We start from the raw sequence: 18,465 nt of genomic DNA on the forward strand, positions 1-18,465 counted from the left end.
GCGGCTCCGTAACGTCTCTCAGAGCCCGTCCATCAGCGCCAGCAGGTCCTCGCCCTTCCCGGAGCTGGCCGGTCGCGGCTCCGACACCTCCAGCTCCCCCAGGATGCGGGAGAGCTCCGCCCGCCGCCCCGGGTCCTGCGGGAGAGACACCGCCTCAGCCCGCCGGTACCGCGCACCGGCACCCGTCCCGCAACTGGGCTGTACTGGGACGTGCCCGACGGCCGGGTGATACCCCAAACCCCTTTAGAAAGGGCCACAGCCGCCAGGCTGTCACCGCAAAGCAGGAAAAGGACCCAGTTCTCCGGCTGAGACCCCCCAACCCCTTTAGAAAGGGCCACAGCACCGCAAAGCAGGAAAAGGACCCAGTTCTCCACCCTGCACAGCTAAAAACTCGCTCTAATGTTTGTCAGGTTTCAAGTTACCTTATTAAATAGTCACCAAATCTAGAAAATACTGCTATTGCTTATTTCCGAGCTTAACTGAAGTGGGGAAAATGGTATTTTTTAGGGTACTGCTCTGGGTGAAACTCGTCTCTCAGCAAGGCAGGGAGGATGGGAAGGGAGGATCCGAACGGCGCTGTACGTACCTGCGTGGCCTCTATGTTGATAACCCTGTAGGACAACTCCTCTGGCCTCGTCAGCGCGGCGTGTCTTGATTAAAAACACAGAAAGAGCACTTAATCTTAGGAAGACATACAAGTAAATTATAAAAATCAAATTTCATGAGGCTTCCTATCAGGAAACCTAATGTATTGATTCCAGTTTGGAGGCTTTTCCCTGTCTTAGATTTTTTTTTTTCAGCTAATTGTAGAACAGTGCCAACATCTCTGCAGCTGAGATTAAAAGGAGGTAAAAGACATACAAGTAAATTATAAAAATCAAATTTCATGAGGCTTCCTATCAGGAAACCTAATGTATTGATTCCAGTTTGGAGGCTTTTCCCTGTCTTAGATTTTTTTTTTTCAGCTAATTGTAGAACAGTGCCAACATCTCTGCAGCTGAGATTAAAAGGAGGTAAAAACATTCTGCAGAAATCACATAACAAAAGTCTCCCTCGTGCTCCCTGCCAGGAGGGGGACAGGTTTCAAGCCCATCAGGCTCATCAGCTCTATCAGTTCTATTCTTATCTCTGAAAGATGGAGATGTATCTGGAGGAAAGGAGAGTGAAAAGGGCTGAAGGGATGTCTAAGGGACAGAACTAAGCACAGATGGTCACCTGCTGCTGATGGCCAGTGTCACTTGGAGGGTACACAAGGCCGGCCATCGGGGAGACACCAGTAAGGGCAATGGCTCTCCTTGCCACCAGCCTGAACAAAAAGGTCAAACCAAGGAAACATCCCCTCTTTTGTTCCTGTAGGGACCATCTGGACCATAATAATCCAATGCTGAACCCCTGCTATTCTGTCCCTAAAGCTGTTCAGGGCCAGCTTTAGTCCCAGGGCTGTCCATGTGGCACCACATCACAATCCCCAAACCAAGAAGGAAAGAAGGACTCGTGCATACTCTTCTTCCTCGTCAGTTGTGAATAAATTCAGCCGAAATCCTGTCTCGCTGCCACCAGGTGTCTTGGTCTCCAGCCCTCCCAGCAGCCTGGCCAAAAAGTTCAGTTCTTCTTTAGCAAGAGGGTTTGGGACTGTGTTCTCCTGCAGCAAACAGCAAGGGGTTCGTTAGTCAGGTTACCAGGGAGACGACGACTGTAATCTTTGTTGTTTTTCTATTGTTACATAAATGTTCTTCAGAGTGATATAAATACATTTCTGTATTGTTAATGGCACAGATTGTGCAGATAACTAGCAATTATCAGCTACGTATGTGAAATGGTTGCTTGAATTTATAGGCCCAGGACAAGATAATTTTTCAGCTAAACGGAACAGCTGAGAAATCTGTAAAACCAGCTGTTTTCTGAAGAGATGAAAATAGGAAGCAAGAACACCATTGCATAAGCTTGTGTGTAAGATTCTTTAGGAAAATGTGCCCTTCCCCAGCTCAAAAGGAACCCATGGAGGATTGGATGGGGCTCTGAGAAGAACAGAACAGGTTCCCCTAAAATGACCCATAACTGTAGACTAAAAAGATGGTGATTTTTTCCCTGAGAAAGGAGATGAGCAGAGGGGAAGGTAGTACAACTGTGTAGTAAATGACTTGGAGATGACAGATGGGGGTGTTTCGTTCAGTGACCCCATCTATTGAGAGACAAGGGAAGCAGAACATGCAGTCTGGTGGCTGTGGTGAAACTGCTCCAAGGAAAGGCTCCCACCACGAGGGACAGGCTGCAGGACTCACCCACACAGACCAGTTACCCAGTGACAGGACAGAACCCCACTGACCTTCGCATGAGATGCCAAGTTTTTGGATGATCCTGACATGTGTGTCTCTACCGGTCGACTGACGCTGTACCTGCAGGGACAAACACACGAGGAAGAGCAACCTGTTACTCCTCTGAGATACAGGAACTGGAGGAAGAGCACAGTAAATTAAATTGGAAGAAAAAAGATTCAGATTAGATATCAGGAAGAAATTTTTTGCTATGAGGGTGGTGAGACACTGGAACAGGTTGCCCAGGGAAGTTGTGGATGCCCCATCCCTGGAGGGGTTCAAGGCCAGGCTGCAGCACAGTATCTATGATTTTAGGATATTTTTCTGCAGACTGTAAGTAACTGAAATGAGAAGCTACAGTTCAGTTTTGTGGAGCAGTGAGGCATTAAAATGTGTGAGTGAAAAAGCTGTAAGAAAGAACACTGCTCTCTTATTCTTTGAGTGGAAAAATTACAGCAAGACAAACATGGAGAACAGGAAGGATTTCTCGAACGCAGTCAAAATTAAATGACATCTCACACAATATGCAGTACCAGATGAGAAGACTATTTACTCAGCTCTACTGTAGACATAAATCAAAGTTTTGCTTTTTTCCACAGCTCTTTATACACATCTGTCCATGTGTTCTGTTTCAGGACACCACTTTGTAAAAAAGTCAAGCTGAATATAGCGAGAGGCAAACCCACAGAAGGCTGAAGATGTACTTTTGAACATATCCCTAACCATCAACATTTACTTCATGTTTCTATGTAGGACAAAAATTACTTACATATTTGTTCCAAGTTTGAGGACTCTGTCTCCATAAAGATCAAAAGATCCTTCCCTCAGTGGAGTAACATAATTTCCATCAGTGGTGAACTCAGTTCTTTTAACTTCATCTCCATTGGGATTAAACATCCTTAAAAACAAGTCATTATTGAAACACATCTAGTAGTTTTACTGCTGATTTTCAGCACTGACTTCCTCTGCTTACGGCACAAGAAAAAGGGGAATAAAACCCTCTTCTATATGTTGGTAAATGCCTATTTTATAGGATAAATTACTAATAGCTAATTTGTTGGAATAGGAAATGCCTAGAGCTGGGTCCTCTCAGGCCTCTGGGACCGACTGTCCCCCGTGAGCAGCCACACACACAAGGCAGTGTGGATCCACAGCAGCTGGGAACCCACCTGATGAGTCCTGGAACTTCTGTACCCCAAGGAACGGGGCCCGATATTGGCAGCACGAAGCGACCATTAGAGTTTTGTACTTTATCCTTCAGAAAAATTGAGACCTGCAAAAAAATATTCCACCTTCAAGAAAATCAATTGCATTATCTTCTGATGCGAACGCTTTGAGGTCTGACCTTGCAGCCTTCCCACCTAGACTGGGTACATTTCCTAGAGATTTTGGTGCATAGACAGAGACTTTGATCCAGGCCAAAGCCAGCTAACGTAGAATTGTGGTCCAGAGTATGGGCACACTGATCTAACATTAAAAAAAGTATTTTTTATATATACAAAATACGTACTGTCTATGCACTCGAGTATGACCAATTTATTTTGACAATATCAAGCCCATGACTTCAAGTTCAAGTTTGTACTAAAAGGAAAAGCAGCTTTATCAACTAGAAAATCCTTATTAGTAGAGATTTTTTTCATAACATTTTAGAATTATTGAGTATTATTGTAGTAGATGTGCTCAATTTGTGAACTTTTGAAGACTGACATTACAAGCACATCAAGATGCCTGAAAAGCAGAAGTGACAAACCCAAACCTACAAGATACCTTCATATTCTAGCCACAAACTCCCTCTCATTCTGACTAATTGTATTGGGCTCTTACCCTTATGTGCATGTCCTGGAAGAAAATGAGGAGTGTTTGCCTGATGAGCTGAAATTCACCAGCAGAGAGACAAGTGTAGGTCTGGAAAAGAAAAACCATCATGTAAGGCTTTGCCAAGTGCACCACCTCCACCCCAGGTCCAGGTGGAAACAAGCACACCAGAACACTGCTGCCCAGAAGCAGTAAAAAAAAATCTCAAACCGCAGGGTTTTCCACCATTTCTCTAAGGATTCTTACTTCAATCAGCTGCCGGAAAGTCTCATCCACCTGGTTCAGGATGCCAGGGGAATCATGTATGAAATCCTTGATGGCGTCCAGGTGGTTGAATGTGATCAGCAGAATGTCTTTGGGCCGGGGGCACAGCAGGACTTGGTATTTGAAAGCCATAGTCATAAGGTCATACAGCTGCAAAGTAACACGGGGAAAATTTGGTTCCAGCACAAGAGAGAGAGAGAGAGAGCACAACACTGCTCTGGTAACTCAACGCTGATGTACAAAGGGATTTAGGCATTTAGGCCAACACCTGCCCATGCTAAGAAGAACCATTTGAGCTTTATTTCCTAACAAAATAAGACCTCTGCAATCACATGGGCACCCTCCTGCTGGTCTCCCTCTCTAACTGCCTTTAAAACTACTGCCAAGCTCAACGCCACCGACACCTGGGCAGAGGTCTCTCAGGTAATCCAGCTCCTACAAGGTTTTTCAAAATTATCTGCTGGATTTACTGTTTGCAGGCAAAAATTCCAACTCCTGTAACTGCAAAACAGTGGGTGTTAATACAGATATATATATATTTCTACACACATATGTGTATAGTTTTAATAGATGTAAAAAAATCTGATAAACTTAAAGAATGCTTACTAAACCTCTTAAAATTAAGCATTTAGCTATTAAAGCAAAAATACTTGGTTCTGAAGCACCTGCTACTACCATGGATTTCCCCAAAGCTTCCTTGGCTGAGAACCACTTTTACAAAGCAAGCAAATGGAAATGGCTGTTACAAAATGCTTCGAAATTACAAGTGTTAATACAGAAATATATATATTTCTACACACGTGTATAGTTTTAATATATGTAAAAAAATCCGATAAACTTAAAGAATGCTTACTAAACCTCTGGTGTTAATACAGATATATATATATTTCTACACACATATGTGTATAGTTTTAATAGATGTAAAAAAATCTGATAAACTTAAAGAATGCTTACTAAACCTCTTAAAATTAAGCATTTAGCTATTAAAGCAAAAATACTTGGTTCTGAAGCACCTGCTACTACCATGGATTTCCCCAAAGCTTCCTTGGCTGAGAACCACTTTTACAAAGCAAGCAAATGGAAATGGCTGTTACAAAATGCTTCGAAATTACAGTGATGTATATCACAATTAGAAACCTGTGAAGAGCAGCAAGGAAGAGCAGCACAGTCAGGACAGGGGGCTGGTCTTTTTTACCTTGTCCATGCTCGCCTGGTTCAGTCTCATGATTGAGGCATGAGCAAGCCGGTCGTACACCGTTCGCAGAGCTTTCTTGGAATAGAGTTCCTGTGGTTTAAACAGCTCTTCCATAAATTTTTTATTGAACATGGTTGTGATGATGTCATTCATAACTGCAAAGACAAAGAGTCTCTGTTTTTTGCTTCGGAAACAGCACATTTGTCTGATTTATTCCACCCTGAGAACCTGGGCACTGATGGTGAATGCTTACCTGGGAGAGCTAGGGCCAGAGCCACCAGAGGAAAAAGGAGGAACATAATTTCTTAGTGTCAACATTTTTCTCAGTCCCACACTGGTCTAAGCGAGCAGCACGAGCCCTGCTGGCTGTCCCCAGGGGCAGAAATGCTACCTGAGCTGCAGACAACAAACCCTGTTTTCCAGTGGGAATAAGACTGGGTTTGTTGTCTTGTTTTTAGAGCATTGCTTAGCACTTTCTCCATTTTAAATAATGCTTTTAATAGGCTACTCTGGCCTGTATTATCTATAAAAGCTACAGTTCAGCTTCCTAAGAAGACTGTTTTGCATCGCTCTGAATTTTTGCAAACTATAGCTAGCCCACACTGCCTGTCCTCTCTTTAGCCTTTGACACTATTAGCAAATTTTTCCTTCTAAAGAGAAGCTCTTGAATGATTCAAGGCTCCTTGAAGTATTTGTGTTAAACGGATTAACACTGGACAAGTATTTAAGGAAGTATTTATAACACTAGGATCTATGTCAGGCCACCCAAGGCTCTTACACAGCAACATCTGCAGATACTAGAGCAGTTCAAAGTCCTTCATAAATGTTCCATGGAAGTGTTATGTCACTTACTCAAGAGCACGCAGAGACCAGGAGTGCTGAGTGTAAGGGCTGTGCTCTGGTTATCAAGCTTTTGATGCAAAGAAGGTAGAAAACATTTTGCAGTGATTCAGGCAGATGCAATACCTCAGCTTTTGTGCTGGAGCTGATACTTTTATCATACACCTGATACATTCTACGGAGTTATCATAAATAACTCTATAGAGTCACTAATAACCAAGCTGTCAGGAGACACAACGTCCCAGTACACCGACTGTGGCTGGTAGATATTCACAAGGAAATTGGAAGATCTGCGTTAACCGCACACCGAGCCTTACATAAATTATCTTCTGAAATTAAAACCTCTTGTATTGGCTATAAAAAGAACTGAGAAAGACATAAAAAAAAAAAAATCACAGTAAAGGGCAAATCTCACATGGTATGTTTGATAATGGCACAGCAAAGAGATCTCAGAGCACAGGTAGTCCCTAGGGAGGTATTTACGCCGTTCTAACAATGGTAAATAACAAAGAAAGGAGCGTTAGCTCAGGGAAAATGGCACGGCAAGCAACATAGCATAAAAGCAATTTAGCAGAGTGGGGTTTCATCGAGTGGGATGGGGAGAGGGAAACCAAGTATAGACAATGCGATGGACAGAAGAGAAGCTGAGGATTGACGGCGGTTTTCACCTACATGTGCCGTGTCACCAGGGACATTCCAACCTCTACTGCGCTGTGACGTAACATGGCTCGGATGCATGACATGAGACTGGAGTCTTTATGTCTGGATTATGCTCATGCTTCTTGGAGGACATTCAAGGCAGCAGAGGGAATGTGACGAGTCCAAAACAGTCACACATTCTAATTGCAATTTATAGTTCGTAACAAGGTCAAAGGCAGGCGAAGCCGCCTTCTCATGCTTCATTAGCAAAAGACTTGGCTGGTTACTCTATCGTAACTCTTCAGAGATGGCCCCAAGAGCAGTGTCCACAGGCAAACTGTTCTCTCTCTCACAAGAGAAGCTGGTTGGTCAACATGGGATCTGTATCTGTGCCGCTGCCATCTATATGTATTGTATCATAAAGCGGGTTTTCATACAGCTCGTCATCATTTCAGATGTGATAAAAAAAGAATGTAGAATCTTTTACACTTCTGAGTTATTAAATGCTGGGGAAAAAAATGCTGAAAATAGCACATGGTGGTAGCAAAAAAAAGAAAAAAAAAAAAGCCAGGCAAACTCCAGGATATCAATATCTACCTTCAGTAAATACTCAAAATTTACAAATGATGCTTATTTTGAAAAACATGAACCATAATCCTCATCTCTCTTAAAAAACCGGCTGCTCAAAAACACACTGAAAGTTTTACTCGTGTTCATGCAGCAAAAAACCTGAGGCAGTTGAAGAGCTTTATTTCTTCATCCAGCTCCTTACCACACCCTTGCTGGAGGTCACAATTCCAAGGCAGAAGCCAGAAGGAAAGGCACACTCACAGCTCAGCCCCACTGAGAGCTTTCCTGGACAATCTCAGTCAAGAGCTTGGCTGAAGTGTGGGCACCTGCTCCTCTGGGATGGCTCTGCAGCAGGAGGGGACCACTAGCAGAGATGGATAAGCAGCTACGATGGAAACACCTTAAGTCCTTGCTGGAGTTCACCTGTCAAAGCCCTAAGCAGTGAATTTGAAAAAACCCTAGAAAAATGCAGTATACGTAGTATTCCTGCATTTCAGCAGAAAAACAACCTTCACAATGTTCACACAGTTATATGCTTGCATTAGTACAATGCTAGAAAAATGCAAGTACTGTTTTGACTAAAAAAAACCCACTACAATAAAAAGTTTTGATTTATTTATAGCCTTGGTTAAATTCGCGACTTGTATTTGAAGCCGTATGATTTTGAGGTATTGTCTGTTTTCCTAAGATCTGTAGTTAAAGTGCATTTTAACGAAGAGGTGAGTATTATTCATCTTTGACACTATGACTAGAAGGCTGCGGGACCAGCATACAGTGTGTGCACGGACGATGAGCCTCACGTGTGCATGTAGTGGTGTTGGTCTACTGCATGCAGCTAGCAGATTACAGTACCTCGTTTCCTGTCCACATCTGTCCATTCATCTACACGAAGCATATAAAACAAAAACACCAGTTCAAGAAGTAAGAACAATGGTTTCAAGGAGAAGAAAAGAAATAAACTAAAAAAAAATAATCATCTAACTAATGGACTTTGTTTTTTCTCATTGGCATTCAGCGCTTAACGAGAATGAACTCTTTTCTTGACATCTCTCTTTTCTTACTTGACATCTCTCACTTCCAATGAGCACACAAAAGACAAAACCGTGCCCTCTCCTTGGAAAAAAGTCTTGTTTCTTCAATGGAGATAAAATATCACCCTTGACTGAATCTTAGAATGTTTTGCATTTAGTTTGGAAAGTTTTCAGCTGTTTTTTTGCACTGACACATGAACAATATTTGAGTGAACAGTTTTAAGCGTTAACAAACACATCAGCGTGGGTGAAACCACATCTCAGTAAAATTAATGCCTGTTTTTTTGAAAGATGAAATACATCTGTGGATAAACTAACTCAGATCTAATTCTCCTGCTGAGACACCCCACCAAGTACGGCTAGTTTAGTTTAAGCTCTCAACTTAGACCTATAAGGACAGTAGTAACCTTTTGTCAGCTCGTTCTCTTAGGACAGACACAAATAATTAAAAAAATCACACCACTGTAGTGAAACCTTTGCTATCTTTTAGCATTTCTTCATATTGGATGGGCAGAAGGAGGAAAAACGTAACAACCTCTTCAATACACAGTTAATATTGAGTTGATTATTTTATTAAAAAATATAAAGGCTTCCTGAAGTGCACTCCCCATCCCCTGACAGGGAGCTGCAAGAACACACTGAAACGTATTTCAATCATCTACCTTTTCTGTACCCATTTCACAAAACAGCTTCAGTGAAACCTTCAGGCAGTTATTACCACAAAAACTCCATGAGAGCTGATTAACTCAACAGGCTTTACTTGAAATTTAAGACAAGAAAAACACACACAATTAATTTACGTTAGAGTTGCTAAACCGTGGCAAGGCAACCACTTGCCCCAGACGGCTTTCAACGCCAGACACTGGGATGCTCGGTTCTTTTCAAGCATCCTTCCAGTAACAGCACAGGAGGTACATTTGTCTTTATCCCTATATTTCCTTACGAGAACCAGCACCACGGGCCCGAGCGGCCGGTCCCTCTGGGGGGCCCTGAACCCCACCGGGCTTGGGAAAGAGGGAGGGCGGGAAGAAAAGCGGCCCCGGGGGCCGGCACCGGTACCGGCAGCTACGGCAGCCCCACTCCTCCCGTTCCCGGGGCCACCCCGCCACCGCCAGCGGCGTCCCGGCCCCCTGCTCGGCCCCGGCGCCGGCTCCGCACGGCAGGGACAGGCCGCGGGACCCCGCCGGCGGGCAGCCCCCGGCGCAGGCCCGGCCCCGGCAGCGGTCCCGGCCGCCCGCTCACCTTTGCGGGCCTTCTCCCCGGGGATGCTCTGGGCGCGGAGGCGCTGGTCCAGGATATAGAGCATCTCCCCGCCCAGGTTGAGGAACAGCAGCGGCAGCGTCCGCACCGACATGGCGACCACCGGCCCTGCCGCCGCCGCCAGCGTTGCCGGGCAACCGCGGGGCCAATCGGGAGGCGCCGTCTTGGCAGGTTCGGGAGCGCGCGCACGCCCCGCCCCCGCGCATGCGCAGCCCCTCACTCAGCGCGTGAGTCCCCCAACGGCGGCTGCCACGGAAACCGAAAGGGCCGATGAGGAAATGGTTAAACTGAAGTAATTTTGGTAAATAACAAAGGGCTCGGCGCTGCCCGGGGGCTGGCGGGGTGACCGCGCGTACCGCGGGCAGGAGGAAGGCGGGGAGCAAAGGCAGGCACCACCGTAACCAGCCTGGTCATTGTCCCTCAGAGGCACCGCTGGGCGCTGGGAGGGAAACGCTTAACACAGAATCACAGAATCTTCTAGGTTGGAAGAGACCTTAAAGATCATCTTGTCCAACCGTCAACCTAACTGACAAAAATAGACACCCGCACAACAAACAAGGAGCATCCCCATCACTAAACCAGACCTCCCAGCACTACATCAACCCCTCTTTTGAACACCTCCAGGGATGGTGCCTCAACCCCCTCCCTGGGCAGCCCATTCCAATGGCTGAGAACCCTTTCAGTGAAAAATTTTTTCCTAATATCCAGCCTGAACCTCCCCTGGCGTAACTTGAGGCCATTTCCTCTTGTCCTGTCGCCTGGGACTTGAGAAAAGAGACCGACCCCCACCTCTCTACACCCTCCTTTCAGGGAGTTGGAGAGAGCAATAAGGTCTAATAACTCTGCTGGGAAATGCCAGACCTGATGTTTAACCCCATTCCTGCAGCTGCAGATCAACCCCTGCTTTCCCAGGCGCTCTGAGCTGCTGTCAGGGCAGCTTTGTTCCCAGCTAAGCAGCATTTCGCCTCATTCTCTCTCCTCATTTGTCATCCCACAGCCCAAATCCCCACCGAGGATGGGTCAGTGCTGTCTGACAGCGCGATGCTGCCGGGGGGTGACAGGAGAGGGACACTGCTGAGGGTGCTCTCACCTGGAGACCTCCCTGCCCGAGGGGGAGCAGCCCCCCAAGGTACTCCTCGCCCACAGATCGAGCTGCTCGCAACACAGCCCAATGCACCGGCCTTAAATTAAACTTTTAAAACACTTAAACCACTCACTGCACCTTTCTGGGTGGCGCAGACCACACGTGCACACGGAAGCAAAGAGGCAGCGTGTCTTTAGGTGATAATTTATTGTCAGAGACCTGCCTGTGTGGCTACACGGGTGTCCCCTCGCACTGCGCCGCTCTCTCCCTCGCAGCTCGGGCTCTCGCTTGCCACTCCTTCCTCTGCTTTAGCCTCTCTGGTGCTTTCAGCTTCCGCACCTCCTGAAAAACCTGCAGGAGGAACAGGAGGAGGTGAGAGAAGGGGAGAGACGAAGCTGCCTGCTGCCAAGCAGAGCCATTGCTGCACAGACCCCAGCTCCTGCAGCAGAGACCAGGAAACACACTGTGCAGCAGGAGCAGCTCCTTCCCCTGAGCCTCCTTGGGGCTCCAGCCAGCCCTGCTTTCAGGGCACCACGTGGGGGTATTCCATTCTGGCTACCCCGTCTTTTGGTTATAATTTCATTGGACTGAATTTTAGTATTTACAGACTGAAGGTGTGAAGAGCTTTTTGATTCTGCTGAGTTATACAGAGAGATACTGCACACAGCAGTTACCCCGATGTCTTTAAGCAAATGAGAGCAGACGGCGGGTATACCCACATTTCTGTTCTGTACCATCAAATTTAAATCTCTTACATATTAGTTCCCATACCAGGCTTTGAAAAGAAGATGTTTGGATCATACATTTCTGAGCAAACTAGCAGCACAGTCTGAAGCTCTCAAGCACAGCACGTGCATCACTCCCCTCTATGTAACTGTCTCCCGTGGAGCTCTTTGCTGAGTTTATATGTTTCTCTACAGAGATTATCATTGTCTCCTCAAATTCAAAGCATAGATCAAAAGGATGTCGCTATCAGTCTTTTCTAACTGTTTTAATTTAACCCCTTCTATAAAGAGTGGTTTTTTTTTTTTAAAAGAGATTTTTTCCTGCTCCAGCTCCGGGCCGCTCTCCCCCGATGGCCCCCGTACCTTGAGACAAAAAGCCTTCTTCACGAGCCAGCGCTTGGTGACCCTCCTGGTGTAGGGGGGAGGCAGGCTGTACTGGATGCCCAGCTGCTTGCAGGTGTTCTCAAAGGTGTCGTAACGGACACGGCGAAGATAGGCCAGGAGTTTCTTCCGGCGATCTATGTCCATCAGCATGCGACGGCGGTTACTTTTATCCTGCAAAGGACTTAACGCTCACTAGATTGCAGGCAGGTTAGACTGTCATTCCAATAAATGACTTAGAATAGACCAGATTATGGCTGAAAGGAAACAATCAGGTTAAGGGCACTATCTTAGAAAAATTTTTCTTGGCAGATACTGCAAGCACATTAGGTCACTACAAGGAGATCCGAGAAGACTTAATTTACTTTTCAAGGAAATTGCTTTCTTCATTCTGTGTCTGCACCTTCCTCCCCCAGCGCCAAGGACCATTTTCAACTCCTACCCAGTTTCAGGCAGTGGCAAAAGCTGCAATGATTTGGAGGCAGAGGCTGTAGGTCTATGGGCTAAAAACTCTGCTTTCCCCTAAAATGTATTCTTCCGGAAACAACACAGAAGCATTTACCTTTGTTTTTCCAGAAATTAAAATGTGAAAATAAAACGTGACTTGGCTCTATCTGACTGTTTGGGTTGTTCTTTGTTAGAGAATGTGTAGCTTGAGCCTTTCAGGGCAATCCCCATGGGAGAAGTTTCCCTATCGGATACAGGCCATTTGTGTAAAGGGCAGGCTTCATCCAAATAATTTCAAAGGGTCTCTTCTGCTGAAAAATTTGCTACAGCTCCTGGCTTCTTATAAAAACTGAATTCTGTTCTGTTTTACCCTTCAAGCTTTTACGATTAATAAATAATTATGCACTTTTTAAAAATGCAGTTGCTGAATCCATTTCCCACCTTTTGTGCTGCATAAAGCCTTTGATATATCTCGTTCATAAACTCACAGTTGTGATGTTTCCAATTTGGGCTCTGAAGCCAGGAAGCTTTAGGTACAAAAATGGTCATTATGACGTTAGCCCAATCCTGTCCTCTAAACTTGTTCATAGGCAGCAGAAAGAGAGTACAGCTGCTGAAGTGATAACAGCAATGACATTGGAAACCAAGCAGTGGAGGCACATCTGCAGCACGGAGGGATTTAGCTAAACTCCACTCCGAGGTACCCGCTCAGCCCTTCCCACCCACCCAGGCACAAAAAGAACATCTCCACAGCTCAGTCGCGGAGAACGCAGCTGCGACTGAGCCAGCAGTTTCCCAGACTGGCACCAGGGAACAGTTAGAACTATTTTATCAACTTCTTAGGAAAGCCATAATCCCCAGAATTAAAACCCTTTTGTTCTAAACTGAGGAAACAACCCGAGCAGCTGCCGTCTGAGGCGCGTGGGCTCACGCTGCTGATGGTCACCTTGGGATGCTTCTGAAGATGCTCCTCGTAAGAGCGGATCTTGGCAGTCAGGATGGCAACTGTGAAGAACAGACACGGGGAGCCGGGTGAGAGCAGCAGCTTCCCAGGGCATCGTTTGCTTTCCCTTCAAATTGCCGGTTGAGGACAGCTATGGGGACCCGCGGCACCGCAGCGATACTGCTGTGCAGCCCCCCAAGTGAGTGCAAAACAAACCGCAAAATACATCACCCAGGTCACAAGTACTGCTGTTATGAAGCTGCTTAATTAGAGATTAAAATTGTAACTACAGATCATGTGAGTATATCTGTAAAATGCCTCTAACACTCACTTAATTACTGGTGACTTTACATTCATTTCACTGCACTTGATTCAAGCTTTGGAGGAACTGACAAAATTAAGAGGTTCTTTCTAAGCGCAGGAGCTCTTTGTGATTTCAGGCTTTGGAGAAAGGTGCTGAGAAACCAAAAGCCTTTATTAACGATATAGGAGTCCATCTTGGGCAATGGCAGCCTGGCCTTTGGGAAATTTGGGTTCCATGGCTAAACATAGTTCATTTGGGTAACGAATGCAGCGCTCCATGTCATACAGGCACCTCAAGCTGAATAATGTAATGCACGTGCTGCCGTTGGAGCCGGAATGTGGAGGCACCCCAGCAGACAGCTGCCAGTAAGTGCATGTGCTGCCTCCACGACCTTCCCAAAAGCCGGTCAGGTCCTCCAGGGCAAGCTGCAGGCTGCCTGCCTCTCACTCTCCAAACTGAGACAGGAAACCTGAAGTGCTGGGGTGGGAACAGCTGAATAAAAGCCGAGATGTATCGTCCGCCAACAATGTCCTTCTACTTTCTAACTTACCTTGCACCTCAAAGGAGCCATTGTCGTTGGGAGACCTCCTGACCTTCTCCACCAGCTGCTGTGTCTTTATTTTCATCTTCTCCTTCTGTGGATAACAGCAAAGAGCTTGTCACTTCCTCAGGAGTGCTAAAGGTCTGAGACACCCCAGCTCTCTTCCCAGATGCCCAGATAAAGGCTTTGTAATTAATAGCTTTACTCAGCGCCCATCACAAAATGTGTAAAAAGAGCTGCAAAAAAAAGGAGGTGGTGCCTGCAGGACAGTGCTCAGGGGACAAGCAGCACAAAATGATCTCAGAAGAGGACAGCACCACCATTGTTCACACCAAGAGTGAGCACACCCTTCTCCCCCAGCCGACGGGGACGGGCAGTGAAGAGGCCCCGCTGCTCCCCTGAACGGAAGAGAGAGCCGAAGCTGATCTCACATGGCACCAGCCCTTACTTTTCACATCTTTTTAAGCTTAAATGTTAAGCAGCAAGAAACGGTAAGATCTTTGTGCTGCCTGACCATTTGCTTACTTCATTTTCTGGGCATACAAAAAATAAAAGTAATCTGAAGAACATCTGCTGTCCAGGAGGCTATTTTCTGGAACCCAGGCCGAGCAGCAGCAGTCACACAACACAGCTCATCTCCCCTGCCACTGCCTAATATTCTCTTCTCTCATTTTAGTATGCAGTTATAATCATAAAGAAGACTGCATGACAAATTTTAAGAGCATAAAAGGCTTTTCAATCTCGTGTTTAATAGCTCCAGATTTGCAGTTACCGAGCAACACTGCAAAATAAAGTGAAGGGCGTTTACCACAGCCGTCTTACACAAACATGCTCACTAAATCTTCTAGTTTTTTATGCAAGTAGAATGAAACTAACCTGACTTGCCATTTCCAGTGACAACAGTCTTCTCACTACATCGTCAACACTGCGGGGAGATTGTAGATTAGTTTATTAGCTAGGAATGAAGTGTATTTAACAGAAATGAGGTTCAGTTTTCAGAACATATTAACTTTTCTGCTACAAATTCACAGCAACTGCCCTCCCCTCCCAAACCTGTCAGCCACGAACCATTTCTTGCATTCCTAAGAAAAATCATGGCTGAGATTACAGAAGCATTGAGTAGTTTTGCTGCTGTGAGGAGCACAGTTGTTTCAAATGATGAAGTTTTATTGATTCCAAAACCATTATGTGTGAACTGAGTGCTGAAGATTAACCCCCAAATAAGTGTGCAAGGACAAAAGAATTAGTTTTAATTAGCTCCTTCAAAGATCTGTGAAAGTCCCAGTCACACCACTGGGGGCTCTCCATGCACCACACATGAGCAGTTCTGGAATCAGGGCATAAAAATGCTTAACTCCAGGTCCACATTTCCGAGGCAGACATTCATTTTGAGCTGTTAAACTACACACTCTTTGGCACCTGAGTTGAAGACAGGAATAGATTGTTTCCAAGAAGGTTATTTCTGGTATTTCAAGGTTATTTCTTTTTATTGTGGACTACAAAGTCCAGCATTTAAATCTTAGTCTTATATTTGTTAAACAAAAAAAACGTACATATCTCTGATCAGTAGCTGCTTTTGAAAATTTGACTTTCAAAAGGACTATGCAATTTTTGTGCTAAATTGCAAACCTGTGGCCACAGAACATTAATTAATAACTGAGCAGGTGACAGCTTCCACTCATTGTGGTTGTGTGCATCTAAGATATAAATCTCTGAAGAGAACAGTCATTCGCTTTCCCTCTATCATACCTATTTATTATTGGGACATTGGCATAGTCTTTCTTCAGCATTGTGGGAGGAAGATCATCCAAATGGCTGGGGATGTCTACGAAGAGAAGATTAACACTTGAGGAAGAGCAGTACAAAGTCAGAGCTCTGAACATGCCTGCAAACTAGACCAGAGGCAACAAGCTGCAAAGAAAATAGACTGTACACTCCAAACAAGGAGGATGAATGTAAGAGATCAAGCTGAAGTGGCAGGAATTGAGCAAATAAAAGTGGGTTCAGTCTCTTGCCTTCGGCACTCTGGATTTACAACACAGCATATAGTCCACCCAGATCAGTGATCTCTTGCTAAAGACAATTGCTAATTTCCCACATATTTTCTGAGCTTGCAAGGAATTATTTCTAGAAGTACAGAACCACAAAAAAGTTTACGAAGGCAGCTTATGAAATTTCTAGTCCAATCTCCCCTTTAAAGTGGGACTGGCACCGTTTCTTTGTCTAGCAAAGCCTTGAAAACCCCTGAGGGTGGATATTCCACAGCCCCTCTGTGAAGCTGTGCTGCCTTCCCAGAGAATCCCTGTTCCTTTTGTGTCCAGCCAGAACATCTCCAAGCTGCTATTTGGGACACTGCCCCTCATCATACTGTTTGGCACAACTGAGAGTTTGGCTCCCTCATCCTTGTAATTCCCATCGGGAAGCCGCAGGACTGCAGAATCCTGCAACAGGGATTGTATTTCCTTTATCTTCTTGTGTTGAGCTCTGCACCTTTAAATGGAAAGCCACTAATTTCTCCAAATACCCCCTCTTCCCAAGGCGTTAGGGCACAACTCTGATAATAGCAACAGTAAAACATTTTGCCACGTGATCCCGTTAATCCTGACATACCTTTCCTCTTCCTTCTCACAGGTCTGGCGTAACATCTGGCTGTCTGAATAAGGGGACTGCAAACTTGGTGGAAGAAAACAAAGACTTATCAGACTTGTGTGCACTGGTTTACCTACATACACATTGAATATCGCCCGGTCTGTACTAGAAAACTGGTCAGAGCACTTAGACTCCAAGGTGATCAGCAGCCAGCCAGGCTTTTTGTCCCAAGGGAGTGTGGCACAGTACGGTGCAGTTCTCACACAGGTGCTGAAACAAACGGGCAAAGCTATGCTGCTTCAGGGTGACCTGGACCCAAATGGGGAGAACAGAACAGCAGGAAGAGATTGCAGGCACCAAGCAGAGAGCACAAGGGCTCCCCAGCTGAACTGTGCTCATCTGAGGGGTTTAAACTGATGAACTAGTTAAAGTAATTTCATGTGTGGGCTGCTCTGGACAACCCCAGTGGCAGAGCACAGAGAGAGTGAGACCTAGAGACAACCTTTGACCACCACAGCTTGGTGCAGACGAGAACATTCACGACCTGCTTGAACTGAGCTGTTCTTTGACCTTTCAAGAACAAACTTGTCCAACTGCTCTTTCAAGGCCCCTGCCACTGGAACCAATACCCGCTTCAGATTATTCACCTCCACTTCAAACGTGCTTTCAAATACAGACTTTGCCAGCCCACGCACCTGCCTGGGGAGCAGGTGAGCTCAGCTCTGGATCTGCAGGACACCGTGGGCTGCGGGCACAGCCGGTGAGCACGGGGCTGTGCACACCCTGCGGTAACGGGGCTGTGCACACCCTGTGGTAACGGCACGTGGGGCTCCAGCCCGCGCCCCGGCCCAGCTCACACACCTCTGCCTCAGGCCTCGGAGCCACCTGAGCTGCTCCAGCAGGTCCCCGCGGGGCAGGGGGCAGCCCTCGCCCTGGGCCATGCCCCAGGCACCCTGGCTGCCCCACCGCGGGCCTGGGGGTTCAGCCGTGCCCGGTGCCCTGAGGGACACGCCGAGGCCCTACCCGCGCCCTGCCTCCCCATAAGCACCCCAGGTCCTCCAAGGGTCACCCAGCCCCCTGTCCCCTCTCAAGGTCGCATCAGGCTCCTTCCCCCCGTCCCAAACCATCCCCTACCCCCAGACCGCTCCTTCCCCCCCTCCTCGGCTCCCGCCCCGGCCTCCTCTTCCTCCGTCGGGCCCCGCTTCCCCTTCCACTCTCTCTCCCAGCGCCCTCTCTAGAGCGGCCCGAGCTCCCCCCACGCCTCACCGGCCCTGCCGCCGCCGCTCCCCAGGACGGCGGCCCCGCTGCGGACCGGCCCCGCCAGGCAGCGGCCCAGCGCCGTCCTCAGCGCCAGCATCGCCCGCCGCTCACGGCCCCGCCGCCGTGGGCGCCGCCATCTTGCCCAGGCGACGCGGCCGAGCGCCGAGTCAGGGCGGAGGAACCGATCGCCGAGCGCATCGATAAGCGCCCTCCCCCGGTGGCGGCGGAGGGTTGGTGCCCTACCGGCCGCTCCAGGCTCGTC

The 18,465-nt window shown here is 46.9% G+C and overlaps 2 protein-coding genes across 3 annotated transcripts; both read right to left on the reverse strand.

The window, feature by feature from the left end:
• Positions 1–6: 6 nt before the first annotated feature.
• On the reverse strand, positions 7–10,039 carry OSCP1 (organic solute carrier partner 1). 2 transcript variants are annotated; one of them, XM_014946484.1, is made up of 11 exons: positions 9,912–10,039; positions 8,491–8,520; positions 5,590–5,744; positions 4,377–4,544; positions 4,140–4,220; positions 3,485–3,588; positions 3,085–3,213; positions 2,327–2,396; positions 1,503–1,642; positions 587–650; positions 7–135 (listed from the first exon to the last, which is right to left on the reverse strand). In XM_014946484.1, exons 1-11 carry the CDS (start codon positions 10,021–10,023, stop codon positions 19–21), a joined length of 1,170 nt encoding a protein of 389 aa, XP_014801970.1. In that variant the 5' UTR covers positions 10,024–10,039; the 3' UTR covers positions 7–18. The 2 variants fall into 2 exon arrangements, with proteins under 2 accessions (XP_014801970.1, XP_014801971.1); XM_014946485.1 differs by lacking the exon at positions 8,491–8,520.
• Positions 10,040–11,203: 1,164 nt separating this feature from the next.
• Positions 11,204–18,366, reverse strand: MRPS15 (mitochondrial ribosomal protein S15). Its single transcript, XM_014946595.1, has 8 exons — positions 18,210–18,366; positions 16,965–17,027; positions 16,104–16,179; positions 15,231–15,279; positions 14,364–14,448; positions 13,513–13,571; positions 12,102–12,293; positions 11,204–11,364 (listed from the first exon to the last, which is right to left on the reverse strand). The coding sequence occupies exons 1-8, from the start codon at positions 18,298–18,300 to the stop codon at positions 11,245–11,247; spliced, it is 735 nt and encodes a 244-aa protein (XP_014802081.1). The 5' UTR covers positions 18,301–18,366; the 3' UTR covers positions 11,204–11,244.
• Positions 18,367–18,465: the final 99 nt, after the last annotated feature.

This window comes from Calidris pugnax, unplaced genomic scaffold (assembly GCF_001431845.1).
Source record: "Calidris pugnax isolate Ruff unplaced genomic scaffold, ASM143184v1 scaffold113, whole genome shotgun sequence".
NCBI classification, from domain to species: Eukaryota; Metazoa; Chordata; class Aves; order Charadriiformes; family Scolopacidae; genus Calidris; species Calidris pugnax.